Source organism: Neovison vison, chromosome 4 (assembly GCF_020171115.1).
Source record: "Neovison vison isolate M4711 chromosome 4, ASM_NN_V1, whole genome shotgun sequence".
Taxonomy (NCBI): Eukaryota; Metazoa; Chordata; class Mammalia; order Carnivora; family Mustelidae; genus Neogale; species Neogale vison.
In genome coordinates, this window is record NC_058094.1 from 155,297,331 (window position 1) to 155,320,564 (window position 23,234).

Genomic DNA, 23,234 nt, shown 5'->3' on the forward strand with positions numbered 1-23,234 from the left:
AAGTATAACTGAATTTTAAGAAATTTCAATGCTTAAATCCCAGTTGTTAATCATTGCAAAGAAATATATTTAGATGTTGCTAAATATTTGAGAATTGTATGCACAGTATAGTTGGAAAACGATGGGTGATCGTGAATCACTAGATGAAAACAAGGCAGAACTTTCTTTGGGTTCCTGTACACATTTCAGCAAATATAATCCAGTCAAACATTGGTTTCATCATTATACACTGGGCCAGAGCATGTTTTTATTTCATTCTGCTTAATCAAAAGCACATGCTGAAGTTTTGTATTTTTTGTAATTGTATTTTTTAATGATGTGAACATTGCATGATTGTCCACAAGCTTTACATTGTACAACAGCATTTTGATTTTAATTTATGCTTAATGCATTTTGCTATAAAAATCTGAGTGTCTGGAAAGGGGAAGGCTAGTTTCAAGAGAGTTTGAACTGCCACGTAGGGGATTGTTATTATTATTATTATTTTAAGTCAGGAGAATATAGAGGGAGGTGACTAATCCCAAGAGAGTTTCTGTCTGGCTTTTCTAGAAACATCTTTCCTCTCCTCTTACCCTTTCTCTAATTTTTTCTTTCTTGAACTGTCTTCAAGCACTATATTCTTTAAAAATAGTCTCATTGCAGACAGTGGCGTGAATTCACCCTCAAACTTACTACATTAGGAAATGTTAGGAAGGTTTTTTGTTGTTCTTGTTATTTTGGAAGAGGTGGGTGGGTTGTTTGAACACACTAATACCTTACTCCAGAGCACGCTTTGATCTCTGGCCAATTTTTGGTTTTCTTTTGTCCTTACTCTCCAGTCACACAGTAGATTAGGTATTCCTAGCATTATGTATACACACGGCTTTACCCTTCAGTTGTGTCCAGTAACATTTACCTAATGTCAGTAAGAATTCACACTTGATATGTGAATAACTAGATGGAGTAAAACTCATCGCTATATTTGTCATCGGCATTTGGAACCTCTTTGTGTTGTGATTTTTGTGTAGTTCTCACTAACTTTTTCTTTGTGCTTCACAGGTTTGTTGTGGCTTGTTCAGCCTGGAAATCATGTCCAGAGACTGATGCAGAAAAGCTAGTTCTGCTGGTGTTTCAGGCTTTCCATGATATGATGCAGCTGATGAACACCGCTCATCTTTAGAGACTAAACATTTATTTAGCATTTATAAAAATATTAAGTGGGGTATGGAGAATGGGTTGGTGATGATAGGAAGGAATATTAAAGGAAACTTGTTAAATGTAGAAATTAGTAGAATCATGCTCTAAATTTATTCTAAGATAAGAAGAAAAAGATTTTTAAGCTTCTTCTGATGCAGTAGCAATGCAAATTGATATAATGAAGTATAGAACTATGCAAAAGTTGAAGATAAGTCTCAACAATGCGAATCTACAAATTTTAATAATGCAAGTTTTAGAAGGATTTTTCTTGGTTACCTATATAGGTTATAAATCCTGTCTCTGATCATCATTATAGGGTTTGTCAAGCACTTTAACATTTCCTACTTGCCAAAGGGTATGGAATACATGATTAGATGTTAACTTCCCTGAAATCATTGCCTTCCACATTCACCACAGGGATACAGGCCTACTATGTTTGATGGGAAAGACACTACAATTGAATGATCATCTAAAAGTAGACTTAGTGTTGGAAGAATTAGAGGAAATTAGAAGAATTGGAGCAAGGTTTATACTCCGAAGCACACACAGAAAAACCCTAACAAAATTCATTATAATATATTGTACTTAGGTTTTTGAATATAAAATTAAAGCACTTATTTTTAGGTTTTTGAATATAAAATTAAAGCACTTATTTTTAAAATTAGAGTTAGTGACTTGAAGATTACTGAATCAAATTCTCAGGATTTTACAAGTTTTCCCCCTGCTTTTCAAAGTAGAAAATAAAGTTCTCAATCCTGTAGCTTCTTGTTCGGTGTTTGGATAAACAGTCTACTCCTGGGGCGCCTGCGTGGTTCAGTAGGTTAAGCCTCTGCCTGTGGTTCAGGTCATGATCTCAGGGCCTTGGGATCAAGCCCCGCATCAAGCTCTCCGCTCAGAGGGGAGCCTACTTCCTCCTCTCTCTCTGCCTCCTTCTCTGCCTACCTGTGCTCTCTGTCAAATAAATAAATTAAAAAAAAATCTACTCCTGTTTGACCTTATACTTTCTGATCTAAGTTATGTATTACTGTGTAAAAAAAAACTACCCGAAACTTACTGTCTTAAATCAATTTATTATTTCTCATGGTTGTACCAGTTGATTGTGCCCAGATGGATTGTTCTTCTGGTTTTGCTGTAGTTTATTTATGCAGCTGCATTCCTGAGCGTGCTGGGCTAAGGCTGTAAAGTTGGAGATGCCTCCCCCTGCTGCCTGGGGACTTGGCACCTGGGACTCTGTCCACGTGCTCTCTGATGATTCAGTATTCTAGCCTTGACTTAGGTACTTGGCAGCAGGAGTGTTCCAAAAGGGAACTATCCCCTGAAGTCCTAGGATATTACTTACTTTGCATTTTATTGGTGAAATGTTGCAACGGCAGTCTAGATTCAAGGAGTGGCAGCAAATGTCATTTCTTGTTAGGAGAAACTGCGAAGTCATTTTGTAAATGTACATAAGTAGGCGCATTTACTGAGGGCTGTTTTTTAAATTTTTTTTTCCCAATTTATTTATTTTCAGAAAAACAGTATTCATTATTTTTTCACCACACCCAGTGCTCCATGCAAGCTGTGCCCTCTATAATACCCACCACCTGGTACCCCAACCTCCCACCCCCCCTCCACTTCAAACCCCTCAGACTGTTTTTCAGAGTCCATAGTCTCTCATGGTTCACCTCCCCTTCCAATTTACCCAAATTCCCTACTCCTCTCTAACACCCCTTGTCCTCCATGCTATTGGTTATGCTCCACAAATGAGTGAAACCATATGATAATTGACTCTCTCTGCTTGACTGATTTCACTCAGCATAATCTCTTCCAGTCCCGTCCATGTTGCTACAAAAGTTGGATATTCGTCCTTTCTGATGGAGGCATAATAAATTTTTTTATAAACATATAATGTATTATTAGCCCCAGGGGTACAGGTATATGAATCACCAGGTTTACACACTTCACAGCACTCCCCATAGCACATACCTTCCCCAATGTCCATGACCTCACCACCCTCTCTCTATCCACCTCCTCCCAGCCACCCTGTTTGTTTTGAGATTAAGAGTCTCTTATGGTTTGTCTCCCTCCCGATCCCATCTTGTTTCATTTATTCTTTTCCTACCCCTCAAACCCCCTACATTGCATCTCTACTTCCTCATATCAGGGAGATCATAGGATAGTTGCTTTTCTCCGATTGACTTATTTCGTTCAGCATAATACCCTCTAGTTCCATCCACATTGTCGCAAATGGCAAGATTTCATTTCTTTTGATGGCTGCATAATATTCCGTTGTATATCTGTACCACATCTTCTTTATCCAATCATCTGTTGATGGGCATCTAGGTTCTTTCCATAGTTTGGCTATTGTGGACATTGCTGCTATAAACATTCGGGTGCACATGCTGAGGGCTGTTTTTGTAGCAATGTTCTACATTATACCTCCTTTAAGTTTTCCTATCTTGTGAATTTGGTAAGACATTTATTACTTTGTGAAAACACTGACTTGGCATCTGTGGCATTTGATATGTCCTGAACAGATTTCTTCCCATTCTATACTGTGGACCTTTTTCCTCACTAGTACAGTTTTATAGACTACACTGTGATTGGCTTTTAGAATCATTCAGGTGGTTGTTTTTAAATGTCTAAAGACTAGAAAGTGTTCACTTCGTGCAGAGAAATCCTGCAGTGATACTTTAACATGCTTCCCTCATCTGCCAGAAGTTGAAAATCACCTGGAATGCTTTTTACAAAGATTTCTGAGCCTCTACTCAGACCTGTAGAGTGAGAACTTCCAGAGGTTTTGAGTCACTGAGGTAATGTACCCCTTGTCCCATTCTCTTGGTTAATCTGAAATTTAGTCCATTATATACATGGTTTCATTGAAAACATCTTTGGTAAGATTTGATTTGTTACAGATAAAGGAACTTATTTGGGTAGCTTACTGACCTAAAGAACCTGTGATAGTGGTGAACACTGATGTTGCTTCAGTTATTTATAAAGGAAACAAATGGAAAATTAAGGAAAAACATAATGGTGTGGTTAGCTTCTAAAGGTAACCTAGAATTTGTGTTTTTGTGTGTGTGTGTGTGTGTGTGTGTGTGTGTGTATCTAAACATATTCTGGGCAAATTAAGATTACTGTAAAAAGTAATGGAGATGCCATAGAACTTCAGCATTTCATTGTTATTTCTAATGTTTCAAATTGCACTTGAGATAAATTTGTATTGCGTTAAAATTTTCAGAGCTATTCAGTGGTATGTGGTTGGTCTTTTTTGGTTTTTGTTTTCTGTTCTTTTTGCTTTATGAACAGATGTGTGCCTGTAGTTAGCTTGTATAAAGGCTATCTCGTTTCCTCTTGGACTTTGATGATAAAGCTGGGAATAGTTATTTAAAAAAAAAAAAAAAAAAAACAAGCCTCCATTCCCAAAAGAATAATTGAGAAAGTCAGCAAAGGAGATAGTAGGCAATGGAACAATATATTTTAACTTTCTTCCTGTGACAACTGTTCCCCAAACATCCTATCATATACCCAACTGTTCAGAACCCTAAGAAGTTTCTCTATGTCTTGATTTCTGTGAGAGCTACAAGCTTATATATCTGAACTTTGCTTTCTCTGTATGCTTCTGGTAACTCAAGAGCTAGGCTGCTGTCTTTATACCTTACAAGGCAGGTTCACTTTTTACTCTTAAATTTCACATGCTATCGTATCAACATCACATGGGATGTTTTAAATTGATATGGAATAAGATACACCTGTATTTTATGATTTGTAAAAGATTATTTATTTTTAAGATATAACAAGAGTTCATAAGTTCTGTTTCCCATTCTGGACACTGACCATGGAAAAGTAGATGCCTTTCTGAGCCAGCAGCTGTTGATGCGTGCCGTGCTCCTTGACCTTGCCGTTCTGAAACACCACTATTAAGTCTGCGTTCTGGATGGTGGACAGGCGGTGTGCGATCACGATGCAGGTGCGGCCTTCTCTGGCTTTGTCCAGGGCTTCTTGGACAATCTAATGATGAATCAGAACAGAAGCCTTAAAACTTTACCATCAGAGCAAAATGTTACCTTTTATTATGCATGTGTACTTTTACATGAATGGCATTATAGTCCAGTTCCTTTTTAGTTATAAAAGTGAATTCTCACACTAAATCACAAGTCCACAGACATATCTTGCTAGTTCCCTTTTATTTTCTAATTTTCATGATTAATGTGCTAAAAATGTGAAGTATGCAGTTTTGCTTCATTTTTTTGGCTTATGAAATAATCATTTTACAAATTTTGGGAAATACTAGGAGGAGTAAGAAAGTTTTTTACTTCAAAATATAACAGGAAATTTCTATTGACTTTTTTCAGGCTTGAGAGTACTGAGAAACTCCTATTATACAAATTAAATGGAATGTGAGCAGAGAGGCCTCACCTTTTCACTTTCAGTATCCAGGGCGGATGTAGCTTCATCCAACAACAGGATTTGAGGTTGTCTGATGAGGGCTCGAGCAATCGCAATCCTCTGTTTCTGACCTCCTGAGAGCTGAGTTCCCTTATCTCCCACTCTTGTTGCATATTTCTGCAAGTTAGCCGTTAGTAAAGTTAATCAAGTCCTAACCCAGTTACTTAATGTGAAATACTCATAGGACCCACATGGAACCCAGTTTATTCTCTTATACCAAAAACTTTGAGAAATACAAAAATTCCTACCCAGAAGGAATTTATAATGCGAGGAGAAAAACTGGTTGTACAGCCTTCATATAAGGTCCAGTATGTACCAAGTGAGAGGTATACTCACTATGCTAGGAAACATGAGAAGTGAATAGAAATTATGGAGATAAGGTAGGAAGAGAAAGAGATGCATGAGGAAAGATACCTTTGTACAGCGGTTGGGAAGCTTGATCATGGGAAGAACATTCTCGGGTAAAAAAAAAGTATAAAGAGCCAAAAAAGTAAGGACTTATACAGTAATGTGAATTAATTTCCTAAAGTCCAGTATCAGCAAAGTTTTTCTATTAATCAAATCCTATCCTTGATTGAAGGCAATAACTACCTTCTTAAGGGTGAGTAAGGCTAATCAAGATGGAGGATTTGAAAGTTTTTGAAAGTGATTGCTAATTGTAGCAGAATACAGTTGTAAAATTACTTAATTCAGTAGAACCTTAGAAGCTAGATGCATACCACAAGATTAATGATCCCTGCCGTCACTTCTGGTGTCTTCAGAATATCTTTGTGGGTGGACTCACCTTTACCAATTACTGAAGAAAATTGTTTGACTGAACTTTTCCTTATTTTCTAAATACATACTGATTTCACTGCACTTTGGCTATGGACATAGCAGCTATAACAAGCTAACAAGGGACAGTTGGGGACCATGGAAACTGTAGAGTATATGTCCTCACCAAAGGAATAAAATGGAAGATGAAAGAAAAACCTTATACAAAAATGAGCTTAGAATGGATCATGGACTAAAATGTAAAATCATAAAGCCATAAGAGAAAAAAATAGAGAAAAAAATTTTTAAAGATTTTATCGACTTGACAGAGACACAAGAGGGGGAACACAAGCAGGGAGAGTGGAAGAGGGAGAAGCAGGTTTTCCCCTGAGCAGGGAACCTGATGCAGGACTCCATCCTAGGACCCTGGATGATAAACTGAGCCAAAGGTAGACGCTTAACAAGTTTGCCACCCAGGTGGCTTTAGGACCTAGAAGGCATAGGCTACACAAAGAATTCTTCTATTGGACACCAAAAGCACAATCTATAAAAGGAAAAACTGTTATACTGGACTTTATCAAAATTAAAAAGTTTAGCTCTGCATATGACCCTGTTAAAGGATGAAAAACAAGCAATCAATTGGGACAAAGTATTTGCAAACTATGTATCTGACAAAGGACTGATAAATATAAAACTGTCTCAAAATTCAACATTTGAAGAAAATTCGAGAATGGGCATAAAAAACAAGGTATTTCACCAAAAAGGAAATACAGGTGGCAAGTATATAAAAACATGTATGGGATCTTCCGAGTGGTTTGGTTACTTAAGCATCTGACTCTTGATTTCGGCTCAGATCATGATCTCAGCAGTGTGAGACCAAGCCCTGCTTAGGACTCTCTCTCTTCCCCCTTTAATAAAAAATTTAAAGTCATCATATGCCATTAGAAAATCCACCACGAAGAGATTTATCTCACATCTATCAGAATTACAAGAGCAAATGCTGGCAAAGAGGCAAAGAAAGCGTCAGTCATACTTACTCTGGTGTGAGAGAATAAGGTAAGCTGACGGAAGCACTCTGGAAACCAGGTTGGCAGTTTCTTAAAAAACTAGACATGTAATTACCATACGGCCCAGCAATTGAACTTGTGGGCATTTATCCTAGAGAAATAACTCAGGTTCACACTAAAACCTGTGCACACATATTTACAGCAGCTTTACTTTTACTTTTTTAGAAGCAACCTAGATACACTTCAACAGGTGAATGGTTAACCAAACTGTGGTACAATCCATGTCCTGTAGTCCTAATTGTCCTACTAAAAAGCATGCCACTAAAGAAGTAAAGAATAAACTGTAGATAAGAAAACTTCAGGGAATTACACGGAGTGAAAAAAAGTTAACCTCACAAGGCTAGATACTGTATGTGTGCTTAATGACATTTTAAAGTAGAAAATCACTGGTGAAATGATAGCCCATCCCTCTTTGTCCTTAAGTGCCCCCCTCCAGGCAAATATACCACCTTGCTTCTAAGCAGCCTGCAGTTAGTTGTCCTACTCCTGTCTGCTCTTCCCAAAATGACACCAGCGTTTCAACTTGACTTTATTCCCCTCCTCTGGGCAGCCACGAAAAAAAAAAGTAAAGACTAGTTAGTGGTTGCCAGAGGTTGGGTGGTGTGAGGACAAAAGGGAAGAGAGGTATGTGACTCTCAAGGGGCAATATGAGGGACCGGAGTGCTGATGGATATGTTCTGGGTTTTTGTTTTGTTTTGTTTTGTTTTGTTTTTAAATTAAGAATGAAGTTCATAGACTAATCCAAAGAATAGCCTTGGGTACAGGACCTGATTGGAGATATCTTTATTGCCTTGGAGAAATACAATACAACCTTGGGTGTATCAATCAGCTTGTTCTGTCAAATTATTAACACCAGTGTGTCCCATCTCCCAAAATGGGGCCTGGCACAGAGTCAGTATTCAGAATCTATTTGTGTATTGGATACATGATCTAATTTTACTTTTGCACCGCCAACTCTACTTCAAGTCTCACTTTAAGAGGCATACAAGGAAATGTTCTGCATATTGACTGGTGGTGGATAAGTGAGTCTACACATTGCAGTAACACTGCACAGAACTAAATACGCATAAATCATATGCAAATGATTACAAGGAAAACCGGAGTTCTGAATGAGATCAGTGGATTAGGTCAATGTCAATATCCTGGTGGGGATATTGTATTACAGTTTGGCAAGAAGTCACTGGAGGAAACTAGCTAAAAGCTACATAAAATCTCTGTTCCTTAGAACTGCATGTGAATATATACCTATCTCAAAATAAAAATAATTAAAAATGCAAGTACCATAAAGGATAAATCAAACACGACTGTTATCTGAATGCAGCCCACAACCACCAGTTTACCTACAATTAAGATCACTTCATTTGCCTCGCACTGCATTTATAAGATCTAGACATGATGCCTGATATTCTCATTTGCCAGTTAGAAAACTTCTGCAGTTCAGTGTGTTAAGGTCCTAGTGCTACTACATAGACAAGTTTTCTTACAAGATTCTGTTGCTGTATAACTTGGGAACCTGTTTTGAGGTTGAAAAGTTTGTAGTTGCTTGTGATTTCATCCTAAGAAATTACCAGTTAACTTACATGGGGTAAGGTCTCGATGAAAGGATGTATGTTGGCTGCTTTGGCTGCATTCACAATTTCATCCTGTGACACGACCCGGCTGTTGTCTCCGTAGGCGATGTTCTCCGCAATGCTGCAGTCGAACAGGATGGGCTCCTGGGACACAATGCCCAGGTGGGCTCTGAGCCACTGGATATTAAGTTTCTTTGCTTCTTGACCATCTAGGAGCTGAAAACCAAAGTCCACAAACTATAAAAAGGGCTTAAAAAGGAAAAATAATACCCCTAAATCATAAATTAACAGATTAACCATTTGGAGCATTGTGACATGTGGGCATCATTGGTTGGGAAATACCAAGGCTCAAAGCCTCTCAGCACTTAACGTTGGAGGCCAAAAAAAAAAAAGATTTCTCTGGTGATTAAGCCATCCTTTCTTCATCTCACTGGTGAAATGACAGCCCATCTGGCCCTGTCTTTCCACATTCCTCTTTTCCTTATGTGTACTCCTTCAGGCATGTACATCATCCTGCTTCTAAGAAGTCTGCAGTCAGGTGTCCCACTCGTATCTGCTCTTCCCAGAACGACTCAAAACTTTCAACTTGACTTTATTCCCCACCTCCAGGCAGCCAGATAACAAAACTCATCAGTACTGTAGCCCCAGATTCTCAAAGTTGGTTACTTCCTGTCCTACCTCTTTCTCCCAAGAAATACCAGCCTTAAACTGCACCCATTTCTCTTCAATAGCACTGAGGATAAGAGTTCAATGGAAAGTGAACAAGCTCAAAAAAACCCCAGTGTCTTTGGGAGCACAGTTTTGTTGGTGGTTATTTTTTCATTTGCTTTAAGCAGGAGACATGTTGCTTCTAGAGGAGGCTTGTGATATATCAACTGAGAATGCAGCTTCCTTTGGGGTGAAGGAGTAGAAATGAGTTCAATTAGTCTTGATCTCTCAATAAAGAAAAATTCTACCACAGTATTAGCACATCATGTTGTCAAACTGGTCTGCCTGTATTAATACCTGCAGAGTAGTTTTAATAGTGGAAGCATAAAATTTCCTAAAAAGAGCTACCTACACAAGGTTTAACACTTGGGTGACCATCTAAATGGGGATGGACTCCTACAGTTTGGTCAGTGGGTGCCATCCCAGGTCATGGGAGATGCAGGCATTATCAGTAAAAGCCAAGAGTTTACTCATCACAGAGAGAGGATCTAGGTACTAGAAAATCACTGATGAAAAGCTGAGTATGAAAGGTCTGGAGATGAGGGTCAAAGTCAGAGAGGTTTGAGTTCAGGATTCAAGAGAGAAGGCAGAAGGAGGTATGGGGGTATAAGAAGGTACTAGCTTGTCTCGGGTGTCTGCCTAGAATCCTGGCCAAAGTTTGTGGCTCTCCTTTACAAGCCAGGAAGTGGATATTTACTTAGAAGGATCAGGCTGGCTCCAAAAGCCCACAGCAGGGCAAAGGTTAGCCTCATATTCAATATTTTCTGAACTACACTAAACTCCAGATGTTCTACCCTCTTGTCCTCATATATTTGCCCAAGTATGGACACCAGTTTGGATTTTTTAGAATGTGGTCATTGCGTCAGCCAGGATTATAAGCCTTTTTGTTTGTTTGTCTGTTTTCCTCTTATAAGAATGTTGGCTTATTGGCCACTTGAAATAAAACCTTAAATCAGGTTACGGACTTAAAGTGTGCTCACCACTGCTCCAGCCACTGGGTCATAGAACCGCTCAAGGAGCTGGACCACCGTGCTCTTCCCACAGCCGCTGCTGCCCACCAGCGCCAGCGTCTGGCCCTTCTTCACCTCGAGGCTCAGCCCCTGCAGCACGGGGATGTCTGGTCGAGTGGGATAGTTGAACACGACTTCATTAAATGTCACGTTTCCTTCAAATGTATCCTAAAAAAAAAAAAAAAGTTTAATGTTGCTCTTATAATTAGTCTGATAATTATTGGAATAAGAAGTATTTCACAGAAACTTTACCAAAGAGTGTAGGAGAGGAACATAAAATTCACATTCGGTCTAAATGTCAGCACCAGTTACTACTGAGAGCAAGCTATTATATAATATGAAGACAGGAGATGGGAGTAAAAGAACAGAGAGAGTCACATTACAGAGTTGTTATCTAAGCTTGATTTCCGGGTTTAGGCAAATAGATTTCCCAGTGATGGTTCTGAGGCTAGAGCAAAGCCAGTGGCCAAAGACTCGAAGGCTCGGGAATTTGGCACAGTGTCTACCTGAGGTCTCAGTGGATGGCCCTTATCTCAAACCTTGGCTGCCTCTTTAGCTTACTCATGGGGCACAGGAATTTTCTCAGCACATGAAATCCATGGTAAAGTCCCAGAAAAACTGTCTATGCATACTGCTGCTTGTGCATTAATATATATAGCAGCTTGTGTCATAAAGAGAACACTCAGATCTAAATTTGAGTTTAAACTTTGAAGGTCGTACAGGATTATTACTTCTAACGTGAATAAAGTAGCCTTCTTACCACTTGTAACACTCAGTCATTACAAAATGTGATTAAAGCCACAATCCTGTTTGCCTTTACTTACAGAGTCACACGCATAGATCTTCATGCAGAAATAATTAACGTTTTTCATGGAAATTAGTTCTAGTACATCTGGATTTCTTTTTAACTTTTCTGTAAAGCTTATTATTATGGGGGTGCCTGGGTGGCTTAGTCAGTTAAGCATCTGCCATTGGCTCAGGTCATGATCCCAGGGTCCTGAGTTCAAGTCCCCTATCAGGCTCCCAGCTCAGTGTGGAGCCTGCTTCTCCCTCAGTCAGCTGTTCCCCCTGCTTGTGCTCTGTCAAATAAATAAGTAAAGTCTTAAAAAAAATTGAAGTTTATTATGATTTTTGTTCAATACAGGAGGTTTTAGTTTTAAATTAAAAAAAAAAAAATTGGGTTAAAAGCTTTATGCCCAACATGGGGCTTGAACTCATGATCCCAAGATCAAGGAAGTCATGATCCACTGACTCAGCCAGCCGTACACCCCTTTCTTTACTTTTGATGTGCTCAACCTCAGATTCCTTGAAATCCCTATGAAATCTTATTTTATGTATGTATGTAGTTTGTATGTATGTATTTAACAGAGAGAAAGCACAAGCAGAGGGAGGAGGAGGGGGAGAAGCAGACTCCCTATTAAGCAGGGAGGCTGACTTGGGGCTTGATCCTGTGATTCTGGAATCATGACATGAGCTGAAGACCGATGCTTTACCCACTGAGCCACCCAGGTTCCTCTGCCCACCCATGAAATTTTTAAATGTTAAGAATGTTGGCCAAATATTAGGCTATAAGTATCACAGAGTAAGTTAAATTTAGGTCAGTGTAATCATGACAAATTTTTCCTGTGGTGATCTAGCAGATAGCAAACCTTAATGAAAAACTGACCAAGCGGGTGCCTGGGTGGCTAGTGGGTTAAAGCCTCTGCCTTCAGCTCAGGTCATGATCTCAGGGTCCTGGGATGGAGCTCCGCATCCGGCTCTCTGCTCAGCAGGGAGCCTGCTTCCTCCTCTCTCTGCCTGCTTCTCTGCCTACTTGTGATCTCTGTCTGTCAAATAAATAAATAAAATCTTTAAAAAAAGAAAGAGGGGCGCCTGGGTGGCTCAGTGGGTTAAGCCGCTGCCTTTGGCTCAGGTCATGATCTCGGGGTTCTGGGATCGAGTCCTGCATTGGGCTCTCTGCTCGGCAGGGAGCCTGCTTCCCTCTCTCTCTCTGCCTGCCTCTCCATCTACTTGTGATTTCTCTCTGTCAAATAAATAAATAAAATCTTAAAAAAAAAATAAAATAAAAATAAAAAAAGAAAGAAAGAAAGAAAGAAAACTTGACCAAGCATTCATCAGGCAGCAGAGAACTCACAGGCCTCAGGCCTTCTTCACTGTAGCTGTCAATCAGCGGTCGTCTCTCCAGCAGCATGAATAAGTGGGCTGCAGACAGCTTGGCTTTAGCATAGTCTGGAGCAAAGGAACTGGCATGTCCTAGAGCCACGGCACCAAACACAATTGCTGAAAACACCCTGGACAGAAGTAGGGCAATTAACAACTTGGCGTCTATAATTAACACTGTGAGGTTTCAAAATCCAAAGACATACCACTATACTAGTATCATTCTTCACTACTCCGGCAGGCCCTCCACCCAGCCCCTGCCAAAACCACAACACGCATTTCCATGGGATTCCATGAACAAAGGAAATCTGGAGGCAACGCCAGAGTTCACATAACTTTCCACAGTCCTCGTTCGTGAAGTGGCTCGTAACAGACTGACTTGTGACCTCCAGTAACTTTAGTGACTAGTTCTATTCTTTCTGGACTCTGGACTGAGGCCCAGAATGCTGGAGGGCTTTCATTAGCCTTGGACAAGGAGTGACTCTACCTACTGATTCGCTGGCCCTGACTGCCAGTTCATAGACACCTTTGAGCTACCACACACCCAGTACGGCTCGCTGCAGTTAGAGAAATTGTGTTAGGGACAATAAGCCTTTACAACAACTCAATTTTCTCTTATAATTAATGGAACTACTGGCACTACCCTGATAAAAACAATCACCTTTAGCTAAAGTTCAATTTTCTAGTGATATGCTCTTTGAAGACTGGAAAGCGATTATAACATCTTTGAGGAAGGGCTTGGGATTCTGAGATCTACATCTGCAGGAGGCTATTTACTCCTGACCCCTGAGCTCCCCTAGAACAACAGCAATGGGAGGACATTTTTTATCTATTAATACTGGAGAACTCAAGAAAGCATTTTATTCCCCAAACTTCTAAATCTAAGATATTAAAGTGTGTTTTAAGTATGGGGGTGGAGGGAGCAGGAATGGTGGGTATAGTAAGGCTATCCCTTAAATATTTGTTAAGGTTGGTTACCAAAAATGAAATTTTAAAATAGTGATGAACAACCCACATGTTGCCTAACTTTTTTATATAGCCTGTAATCGAGATTTAACCTAAAAGATTAAAAAGTTGTCTTCCAATTATTCAGAATTTTTTATTGGTAGAGATGAAAGGAAACAAAAAAAGCCAGGCCCATTTCCTCAGAGATGCTCTTCTAGACAACAAAGTGTTACAAGTTGTAATTCCCAGAGCTGGATATTGCCATTTATCCCTCCAAAACCACCGTCTACTCCCTACCCACCTCTACCCTGGACCATCCCACTCCCTGCCTGAGAGGCTGACCTTCATGGACTGCATCAAATGCTTTTCTTGTCCCCTGGCTTCTGGTGGAGTTTGGTAGTGACAGGCACTAGCAGGAAGTGAGGACATTTGTCTGACTGGCTTCTCCCTTGTTTGATTATGTGGTTGGTATCCCTCCACCAAGGACCACAAAAGCCCCCCTTGGGTTCTTTCCCTCCTCTTGCCCTTTAGGTTGAGGGTCTTAGTGGTTTGTAGCTGGGAACTGCTGGGTAGTTGACAGCTCTTGGTCCTGCTTACCTTAACTTCTCACACCTTTATAAACAGACCCTTTAGCACTCTCCCTAGTTACCCCATCTGAAGGACATTTGTTTCCTGCTGGAATCCTGAGTGATACAAAGATTATATATACTTTTTTCGTAGTTATTTTCATTTTGGATGAAAACACTTTCCTTGTCCTCCCTGTGTTCAAAAAAGAGACTATCCACTACTACTTTAAAATCATCCCACCAGAGCAGAAATATGCCAAGTGATCTTAAAAAGAACGGCTTCCTTTTGGCAAGACAAGAACACAACCTAATTGAATGTAGTTAGCATATTTTGAAAAAACAAGTGCATCAATTAGAAAGACTGCTGGTTAGCCTTGGAAACCAAAAAAAAAAAAAAAAAAAAAAAGGAGAGGCTACAAGGCCAAACGTTGGCAGGATTATCCCAGGCCCAGCCAGCGGAAGAAGCCTTGGCCAGATTTCAGTCAAGCATTCCCATCCCTCCATCAACGCCATTTTGTGGTTGCAGATCAACAGCAAGCTACTTAACCCTCTGGTTTGAGTCCATGGTAACCAACAGTTTTCTCATTATGATTTATTTCTGCCTACACTATACAATGAGAAAGTTTTTCTATCCTCCTGACTGGAGTTCTCTGTATTACTACAGTTCTGGTTTATGACTTTGATGAACTTGGCTAATTTTAGTCCACTTGGATGATTCAACTGTACTTGGAGTGTTAGTAAGATCAGATTTCTGTGGTAGATTCAACTCTGACCTCATTTTAGAACAAGTGAGTCCCCACCCCCGACACACACACTCTAATTTTGCATGGACCTACCAAAACCACATAGAATAATCTTAAATTTTTAAAATTACTTACAGAATAACATCTCTAAAGCGCATATGTCCGTTCACAATGAGATAGGCACCAAATCGAAAACAACCAGCATAGGAGAAGTACATAAATGCTTGTGAAATACTAAAAGTAATTCCATAGATGTGTGCCTTCCGCACAGAATTCCTGAAAGGCAAATTCGTATATTCATAGTCATCGCTGTGGCCTCTCTTAGTGCAGCTTCTAAGTGTGGTTGACCTGGGTATATATTCTGCCTCCCATTCTGTTAGTTTGCATACATGACAGCTTCTCATGTATCAGTGTTCTGATTTGTATAATGGGGATATCCAATACGATGCAGAATTGGGAACTAAAGAAACAACATAAATGTCTAGCATAGTACCTCATACTGATTTTTTTAATTGATAGTTGCTGATATTATTACATGTTAATATCTAGTCAATAGATATCCAACCCCTATGGTATCAACATGACTGCTGAATCGAAAACATTAGGGGATGTCAAAGCGAGGTCTAAAGTTTGAATTGTCTGAATGCGATTTCTTCAGTATTATCTTGTCTTCTGTGACTAGTTATAGTCTTATGTTACAATTCATGTTTCAGATTTGGAGAAGCTGGGTCACTGCGGTATATACAGACACACATGAGAAGTTCTTCCTTGAGCTAGATCCCACCAGTCCCAATAGTTTGTTCTGCCCTGTTTCTAAGTAGACCACATGCTATCCTTCATGAGTACAGCTGCTTTATTACACTTTGTATTCTACATCTTTCAAGAGAACAGTGATTTATTTACTCCCAGATTAGAAGGAAAGCATTTGGAAAGACTCTGGAAAAATTCAAACTATTACTGATTTGGATATTTTAAGTTACATGATGTGAGTGTGGTTACATTACTTAAAATTACTCAATCTGCAGTGCTCTTCCATCTTTAAATTACAATCAAATTAAAAATTAGCTCCTCCTTCATTCCCTTGAAGTACAAATCAACCCTACGTCTTAAGTAATGGCATGCACATATTTACATGTTACCTATATGTTTACATCAAATGGAGAGTAAAGTATAATCTCGTGGAGTATATATAGCTAATGAGATGGAATACAATCAAAATGTCACTTTTTCTTTCTCAAATTTGTAAGCATTCAGGCTACTGTGCTAGTCTGCAAAGTTGTATTCTAAGTTGTGTTCAATTTTGATAGTGTTGAAATATATTCATTTATAAGCAAGCGGCCAGTTGTGCCTCTTGGAGTTTCTTAAGTTGGTCAATTATGAACCAGTTAAATAGGCTATGTGTGGGTTTTCTGAGTAGGTTGGATCTCGTCCTCATCCAGAGAACACATGGGACGCTCTAGCGAAATAGAGGAGCACACACTGGTGTGTCCTCTGTACCTATTCCATCTCAGAGATCCCCTCTGCTCTTTTTATAAGAGATGTAAAAACTCAATCCTATACTCCAATCGCATCCAAAGGCTACTTTTTCTCAGTGAGCTATTGAAAAATATGTCATTCTTCAGCCTTATCATTTTCTTTCTTTTTTTTTTTTTTTTTTTGAGCAGAAGTTTTATTATCTTTTGGGAACAATTATTTAGCCTCAGGAAAGCTCTGAGTTCTGAGTAACAATCATTCATGTTCATTACCTGTAAGCTCCACACAATTTTTCAACATACATCGATTCAAATTTTCTTTCCTGGGTTAAGGACACGACTGTCCTAATATTTTCTATTGCTTCTGTTGCAATCTGTAACGTAGAACAGATCTTGGTTAGAAGTGGGGCTTTTATTCCTGGATCATGAAAATTAGAAATGTTAGGGCTCTATTAGAGGAATCCTGGGGTTATGTTGACAGGTTTTTAATTCTTTCGGTTTTGAAAGCAAAGGCATAATGTATTCTTCAAGATGAGCTCTATGGCAGAGCTGCCCATCTTAAAAGCAAATCTGGTTGTACCAAATATAGTGGGTGAGTGCTCCTATGCCCAACGAGACTGACATGCTGAGACCAAGCACGGTGTCCTGGACACCAGAAGCCAGATTTTATCCCCAGCCCTGCCACCAGTCAGTTGACTGGCTCTGCCACAGCCTTGGGTGGCTTTGCTTTCTTCACAGGGTAGGGTCCTAAAAGAGGGCATTAGGCTACATGATTTCTAAAGACCCCTTGGAGGAGCTAGTCATTTCCTCTGGGCACATATCCCTCCTGAGACAGACCGGCCAGTCATAGCTGGAACGAAGATCCCAACTATAAACAACATGGCCCTGCCTCCAGTCCCCGCTTAAGCCAGGGATGGACACCAGACTCATCCGTTTCCTGGATTGGATGGAGGCCACTGCTTGAATGGAGAGGTTGTGTGGACTCCGAGAGGAAGGTCTCCATTTGGGGAGCCACACTGGGTATGCAGAGGCAGCAGGTCCGAATCCTCAGCAGGTGAGGAACAGGACAAGGGTATGGAGAGAACTCCACCCCGTCGGAGCGTGTGGCTCTGAGAGCCTGCAGCTTCACAGGAATACTCTCCATCTGTATTCCCTGCAGTTCTGTGCATCTTTACCTCAAATTCCTTTATACCCAAACCAGCCAGAGCAGTTTTCTGACTTTTCCAGCCAAACTGTTCTGGACTAATGTTAATGGCCTGTGACTGAGCTGTGAAGTTTAAAGCCTGGTTCTCTAGCTGACTTCTCTAAATCTGTGAACACAAAGAGCATCAGATTTTAGTTTGATGGGGTTTTTTTTGTTTGTTTTCCTCAGCTTTAAGACTTTATACCTCAGTTCTCAGCGTCTGTCACAAGATGAAGGCGAGGTATTTGCTACCTCAGGCTGAACAACCTTCTCTCTTCAGTCAGAAATGAAGAACCCAACGGCAATAAGAGCCAGCCTGGAGCACATTAGTGAGTTTCTAGTCTCTGCTTCATGGACGGGCTCCCACTTGGTCTCACACAACCCTGTGAGATCAGTGTTATCCTCTTGCTGCAGCTGAAGGAACTGAGAAGTCAAAGGACTTGCCTCAGCAGCTTCTAATTTATTAACCCTAGAGTTAATAAGTAGAGGCAAGGATTCCTTATCAGGCTATCTGATGCCCAGCATGTGTTCTTAACCCATTATGCGTTTCTGCTTCCCCATCTTTGTAACGTATACAGGGGGAAGCTAGTTGTTAATGACTTCACATTCAACTCCAGATTTTCTGGTTCTGGATTAATTGCTCAGAGGCCTCATCCTGGTGGGGCAGGGCTGTCATCTCAGTTGACGCAGGGCCTGAATCCAGGAGGGTTAAATGCAGACACTCCCTACCTCCTTACCAGCCAAGGAGTGAACACCTTCATTACCAAGCCCTTTATGAAAAATGAAAATGGGAACGTATCCCAGACTCTGATGTACTTTAACCATGATTAATCTGCACCCAGGTTAATAAGAGCTTTTTCTTTTGAAAACACAAAAAACATAGGACAGTGATGCGGGTGGAGAGAATTCCAGGACCTTCTTTCTAACCCTCATTCTGTGTTACATCAAGACCTGACTTAGTAAACAAAATTGAATTATGATTGACTGCTAACAATTGACATCTAAAATGTCCAATCTCTCACACTGTATTTAAAAAAAAAAAAGCTTGTTAGATTTAAGTGGCTATTAAAAATAATTTTGTTCCCTCGGAGTTATTCTCAGGTTCCTAGAATGAGGGTATTAGCTGGAAGGAACATGGAACATGAACCCATAGTTTCCCACTTCGTTCAAGTGTGAAGGGAGGTCCAGAGAAGTTGGAGATCTTCAGTATCCCATGCCATGACTAGCAAGACCAAGACTAAAAATCCAAGGGGCTATGTTCCATTTGCCATAAGCTCATTTCTAACTGCCTTACTCCTGCCAAAATTCTGATACCTTTCAGTGTTATTAGCCATTTTTAATAGAGTTATGACTGTTATCTTAACTAGAGTCATATAACTGATTTAAGAAAATGTGATCTTCATTCTAGCTACTGGCCGTTCTCCCTTCTGAAAAAGGTGGCTGCCCTGAGGTGCGAAAGGGCTTTGTCCTGTGGGGTGCTGCAGAAACTGTCACAATTTTTATCAGTGTCTGCTTTGTCTCCTCACGTGTCAATAAAGGATAATGCTGACACAAGTAAGTAAAAATACTCTGGGCTGTAGTTTAAATATTTAAATTCATGTACACATAAATAAAATGTTTCTCACTCGATTTAAATACATTTCAACACATATGAAGAGACTACAGAGTAAAGAGCTTTGAAGTTAAGCCAGAATTTGAATCCCAGCCATGCCTTTACCCAGTTTCTCAAGTTCCCCATTTATAACAATAGTAGTTGCCTCATGGGATTACTGACAGTGTAATGAGTCGGACCACGTATTTAACACCAGAGTGGGCACAGACCAAACACAAGTGTTTGCCCAAATGCCACAATGGTGGTTCTGTTGGAACCACCAACAGAAGCATTTACTGCCATCTGGGGGCTACCTACCTTAACAGTAGCCATCACAACCAAGAAAGAAAGGATGATCCCCCAAGGACCAGCAATTAAACAATTCACTTACAGTCTCTGCCCTAAGGACTCCTTGTGTAACATAGGGGTGACATTCATGTCAACAATGAGACTGTGTTATTAAATCAAAGGGAAAAGGGACTTCGGATATTCAGGAATATATATCGGATATTCAGGTTCATATAAAAACCACACATAAAGTGCTTTTTGACAGGCGTAGAGATTTCAGTTAATTACCCCATCATCAAGTTACAGGTATTATTATTACAGTAAATATCCTACGCTGCGGTGACTGTTATCCGGTGTAGGGAGAACATTCAGTTAACCCAATCATGCATTTTGGACTAAATCAAGTACACCACTAAAACACACGTCTAAAAGCACTACTTATACTCACTGAAGCTTATGTGACCCACCTTTCCAGCAGTCTCCAGTTCTTTTTTATCTCTTTTGGCATTCCCAGCCAACATTTTCATTTCAACAATTCCTGATACAGCAATGATGGGAACAACTGCTAACAGCAAGAGGGTCAGTTGCCAACCATAGATAAAGGATATGATGATACCGGTTCCAAGGTTAGCTGTGTTCTGTGCAACTAACGCCAACCTCATCCCCGTGGCCTGCAAGAACAAACACAGACGGAGCTGTGTTGTAAGTCGTAAAGCTGCCATCTGAGGCTTCCCGGTCCGAAGGGGAGAGGGCTGTGAGCCTGGCTTACATTGGCTCCCTTTCCTTGCCGTCAACCCAACACCCCGGTGTCTGGCTCATGAGGCCCTGCAGGTTTTTCTCTGCTCGTGCCCGGTGGTTCTCATTCCTGACCTGCGCACACCAATTCTGCCGGACAAAACCAGGCCAGTGGCTTGGGTTTGGGGAGAGGACGTTGGGGCACAGGGACATGGGCACAAAGGCAACATTTAAAGAGAAAACCAACCCTAGCATACTCTGGTCATTTTAAGAACACTTTGCTGCATATGTATAAGGGGGAAATTGACCCCCCCCCCCGAAGAGACCATCTGCTACGAAATGGATCTGTCTTAAGAGACCATCTGCCACCAACCATACATGGATCTGAACTACTGTTCGTAGGGCTCAGAAAAGGAGGGGGGCCGGTGCACTGGACACTGCCTTCTGTCTCTGGCTTTGGGGGAAGTGGCAGTCCCCAGAGACGGCAATCTGTGGAGATTTGGGCAAATGACCCAAATTAGCCAAAGTCTTAGTTTTAAGGGAAGGTGGTGGTTTGGTGGTTGAGGTATGGGTAGGGACGGTCTCGCTGGACTATTCTGTTTGCAGCCAGCAGCCATCCTGGGGCCACGAGGGAAAGAGTGTTAAGGTGAGGCCACCTCTGAGGACTAAAAGCTCAGAGCCACAACCACAGGGAACCTGAGTCCTTCATGACATTTTTGAGTCAACGAATCAATCAACCCTGAAGTCCAACCTTCCTCTTTATTGTCCAGGTCAGTTTGAGTTGTCCTGCGATTTCTGGCTGAACGCAGCTGCACGGAAGCAGCTATGCCGTATGTTCATTCAAAACCGCGTTCAAGGGGCACCAGGGTGGCTCAGTGGGTTAAAGCATCCGACTCTTGGGGTGCCTGGGTGGCTCAGTGGGTTAAAGCATCCGACTCTTGATTTCAGCTTGGGTCATGATCTCAGAGTTGTGGGTTCAAGCCCCCCATGGCTGGAGGGCTCAGAGCTCAGCTGGGAGTCTTCTTGTCCCTCTCCCTCTGCTCCACACACCTCCCTCCCTCAACCCCGCACCTCCCCCAGGGCTTACTCAGTCTTTCAAATGGATAAATAAAATCTTAAAAACAACAAAAGCCCACAATAAAAAGGAATAGCATGAAGTCTACATACTCCTTGGACCTGGGAGGCGTCCGTTGCAAGTCTGGTAGAAAGTGCACCAGTACTGTTTTTATGATCATCAAACCAGCTCATGTCCTGTGGCACAAACACACCTTTATATGAGTTCAGAATTAAAACAAGAAGAGTAAAGTAGATGAAACCTCCACAACCTTTAGTGCTGGAGATATCCACACCTAACTTGGCCCTGGAGTTAGGGGAGAAGTGACATTGAGTGGAGATCCCCAATCCCTGCCGTGCGCAGGCACACTTGGGTTATGCTCAACCCAATTCTTGAAAGTTCTAGGCATGAGAAGATCAGCCCTGGTTTCTCACTATGTGTAGTTGTTTTTTTAAACAAGAATTGAAAAGATGTTAAAAACGATTTTAACTATAGGCTACTCATCCATGCATCTTTTAGTTTCATAGAAAATAATTTTCACTATATAGCAACACCTTAAAAGACACTGGAAAATAGTTTGTAAACTCAGACATGTCCCAAATAGGATACCTTCTATGGGCTCTTTTATAGAGCAGGAATATAATCAAATCCTGCCAAGTGTATGGGTAATGTTCTGGGCCTCTCTTAAGGCCTCACTATAAAAACAGAGAGTTGAAATTTGCACATTTCCCTCCAGTCCTGCACCAGACTGTGGACTTCTTGAAAGGGTAGATAATGCACCTTCTCGTCCCAGCTACTAGCACACTGGTACAGAGTTGGTAAGGACTGAGTGAACTAACAGGTGAATTAACACGAAAACAGAGCCCAAATAAGACAAAAGCAAAACTCAGTTACCAACATTTGGGGAAATGATTAGCAGAATCAATCATGAATATTACCACATTTTCCTTTGTTAAAAGATACCTTGGAGTCTCAAATGCCTTGCTAGGGCCTGCAGAGAATCCAGAGAAGAACGACAGGTCCTTGAAAAGACAGTATCCATGTGGATAGAAACAGTGGCAAAATAAGCCCCAAAAGCCACCTAAATTAAGCCCCCTCCACTGAGATCCCTGAGAAGACTTGGGACATTCCAAGCCCAGGATGGTGTGCAGGGCCCCCCTGCCAGTCCCTGCAGGAACGCATGGGTGGGGTGGGCAGGCACAGACGTGAACTACAGCACACTCCAAACGGAACTGGGCTTTGAGTGTAAGAAATCCAAACAGAGGGCATTCTCCAGCACACACACCTACCTGTCTCAGCATTGCTCTAAACGCCAATGACCGAAGCCTGGTAGTAAGGATCTCGCCAGCTTTCCCAAATGTGAAGCCCTGGTTGAGATAAAAACAAATTAAAAAAAAAAAAAAAAAAAAAACCAACCCTATTGACCCTTTGGATCATCAGGATTCTGACCCAAGTAGGTACATTCACATTGATTTTTATGTGACGTACATATTAATCCACCATTCAGGTAACACAAGTCTATGACCAAACACTAATTCGAAGTCTCAGCTTCAAATCCAGGTGCTACGCAATCGCGAGCATGCAGAAAGAAGCCTGACGCCAGAAGCCTTACAAAGGTCCAGCTCTGGCTTTTGAAACATTCTAAGTCTATTTCCTTTTCCAGACTTTAAGGACAGCATCTCAGTAAGGGCAATACCATATATAATTATAACTCTGTGTTGCTGATACTTCAGATGGTTGGAAACAGGAACATAACACTGTCCAGGAATACATTCTGGCTCCTG

At 40.9% G+C, this 23,234-nt stretch overlaps 2 protein-coding genes across 4 annotated transcripts in view; one reads left to right on the forward strand and one right to left on the reverse strand.

The window, feature by feature from the left end:
* Nucleotides 1–1,936, forward strand: part of CROT (carnitine O-octanoyltransferase) — a 50,046-nt gene extending 48,110 nt beyond the window's left edge. For all 3 annotated transcript variants that reach the window (XM_044245938.1, XM_044245939.1, XM_044245941.1), the window contains one exon: nucleotides 1,039–1,936. In XM_044245938.1, the coding sequence (XP_044101873.1) occupies nucleotides 1,039–1,159 (121 nt within the window). In that variant the 3' untranslated portion in view covers nucleotides 1,160–1,936. The remainder of the gene's footprint in view (nucleotides 1–1,038) is intronic.
* Nucleotides 1,937–4,912: 2,976 nt separating this feature from the next.
* ABCB4 (ATP binding cassette subfamily B member 4) overlaps nucleotides 4,913–23,234 on the reverse strand; it is a 65,483-nt gene continuing 47,161 nt past the window's right edge. The window contains exons 19-28 of the mRNA XM_044245942.1: nucleotides 22,740–22,817; nucleotides 21,564–21,647; nucleotides 20,129–20,332; nucleotides 16,873–16,973; nucleotides 15,263–15,403; nucleotides 12,848–13,004; nucleotides 10,684–10,881; nucleotides 9,005–9,211; nucleotides 5,575–5,721; nucleotides 4,913–5,166 (exon numbers count right to left, since the gene is read on the reverse strand). Coding sequence (XP_044101877.1) covers nucleotides 4,960–5,166; nucleotides 5,575–5,721; nucleotides 9,005–9,211; nucleotides 10,684–10,881; nucleotides 12,848–13,004; nucleotides 15,263–15,403; nucleotides 16,873–16,973; nucleotides 20,129–20,332; nucleotides 21,564–21,647; nucleotides 22,740–22,817 — 1,524 coding nt within the window. The 3' untranslated portion in view covers nucleotides 4,913–4,959. The remainder of the gene's footprint in view (nucleotides 5,167–5,574; nucleotides 5,722–9,004; nucleotides 9,212–10,683; nucleotides 10,882–12,847; nucleotides 13,005–15,262; nucleotides 15,404–16,872; nucleotides 16,974–20,128; nucleotides 20,333–21,563; nucleotides 21,648–22,739; nucleotides 22,818–23,234) is intronic.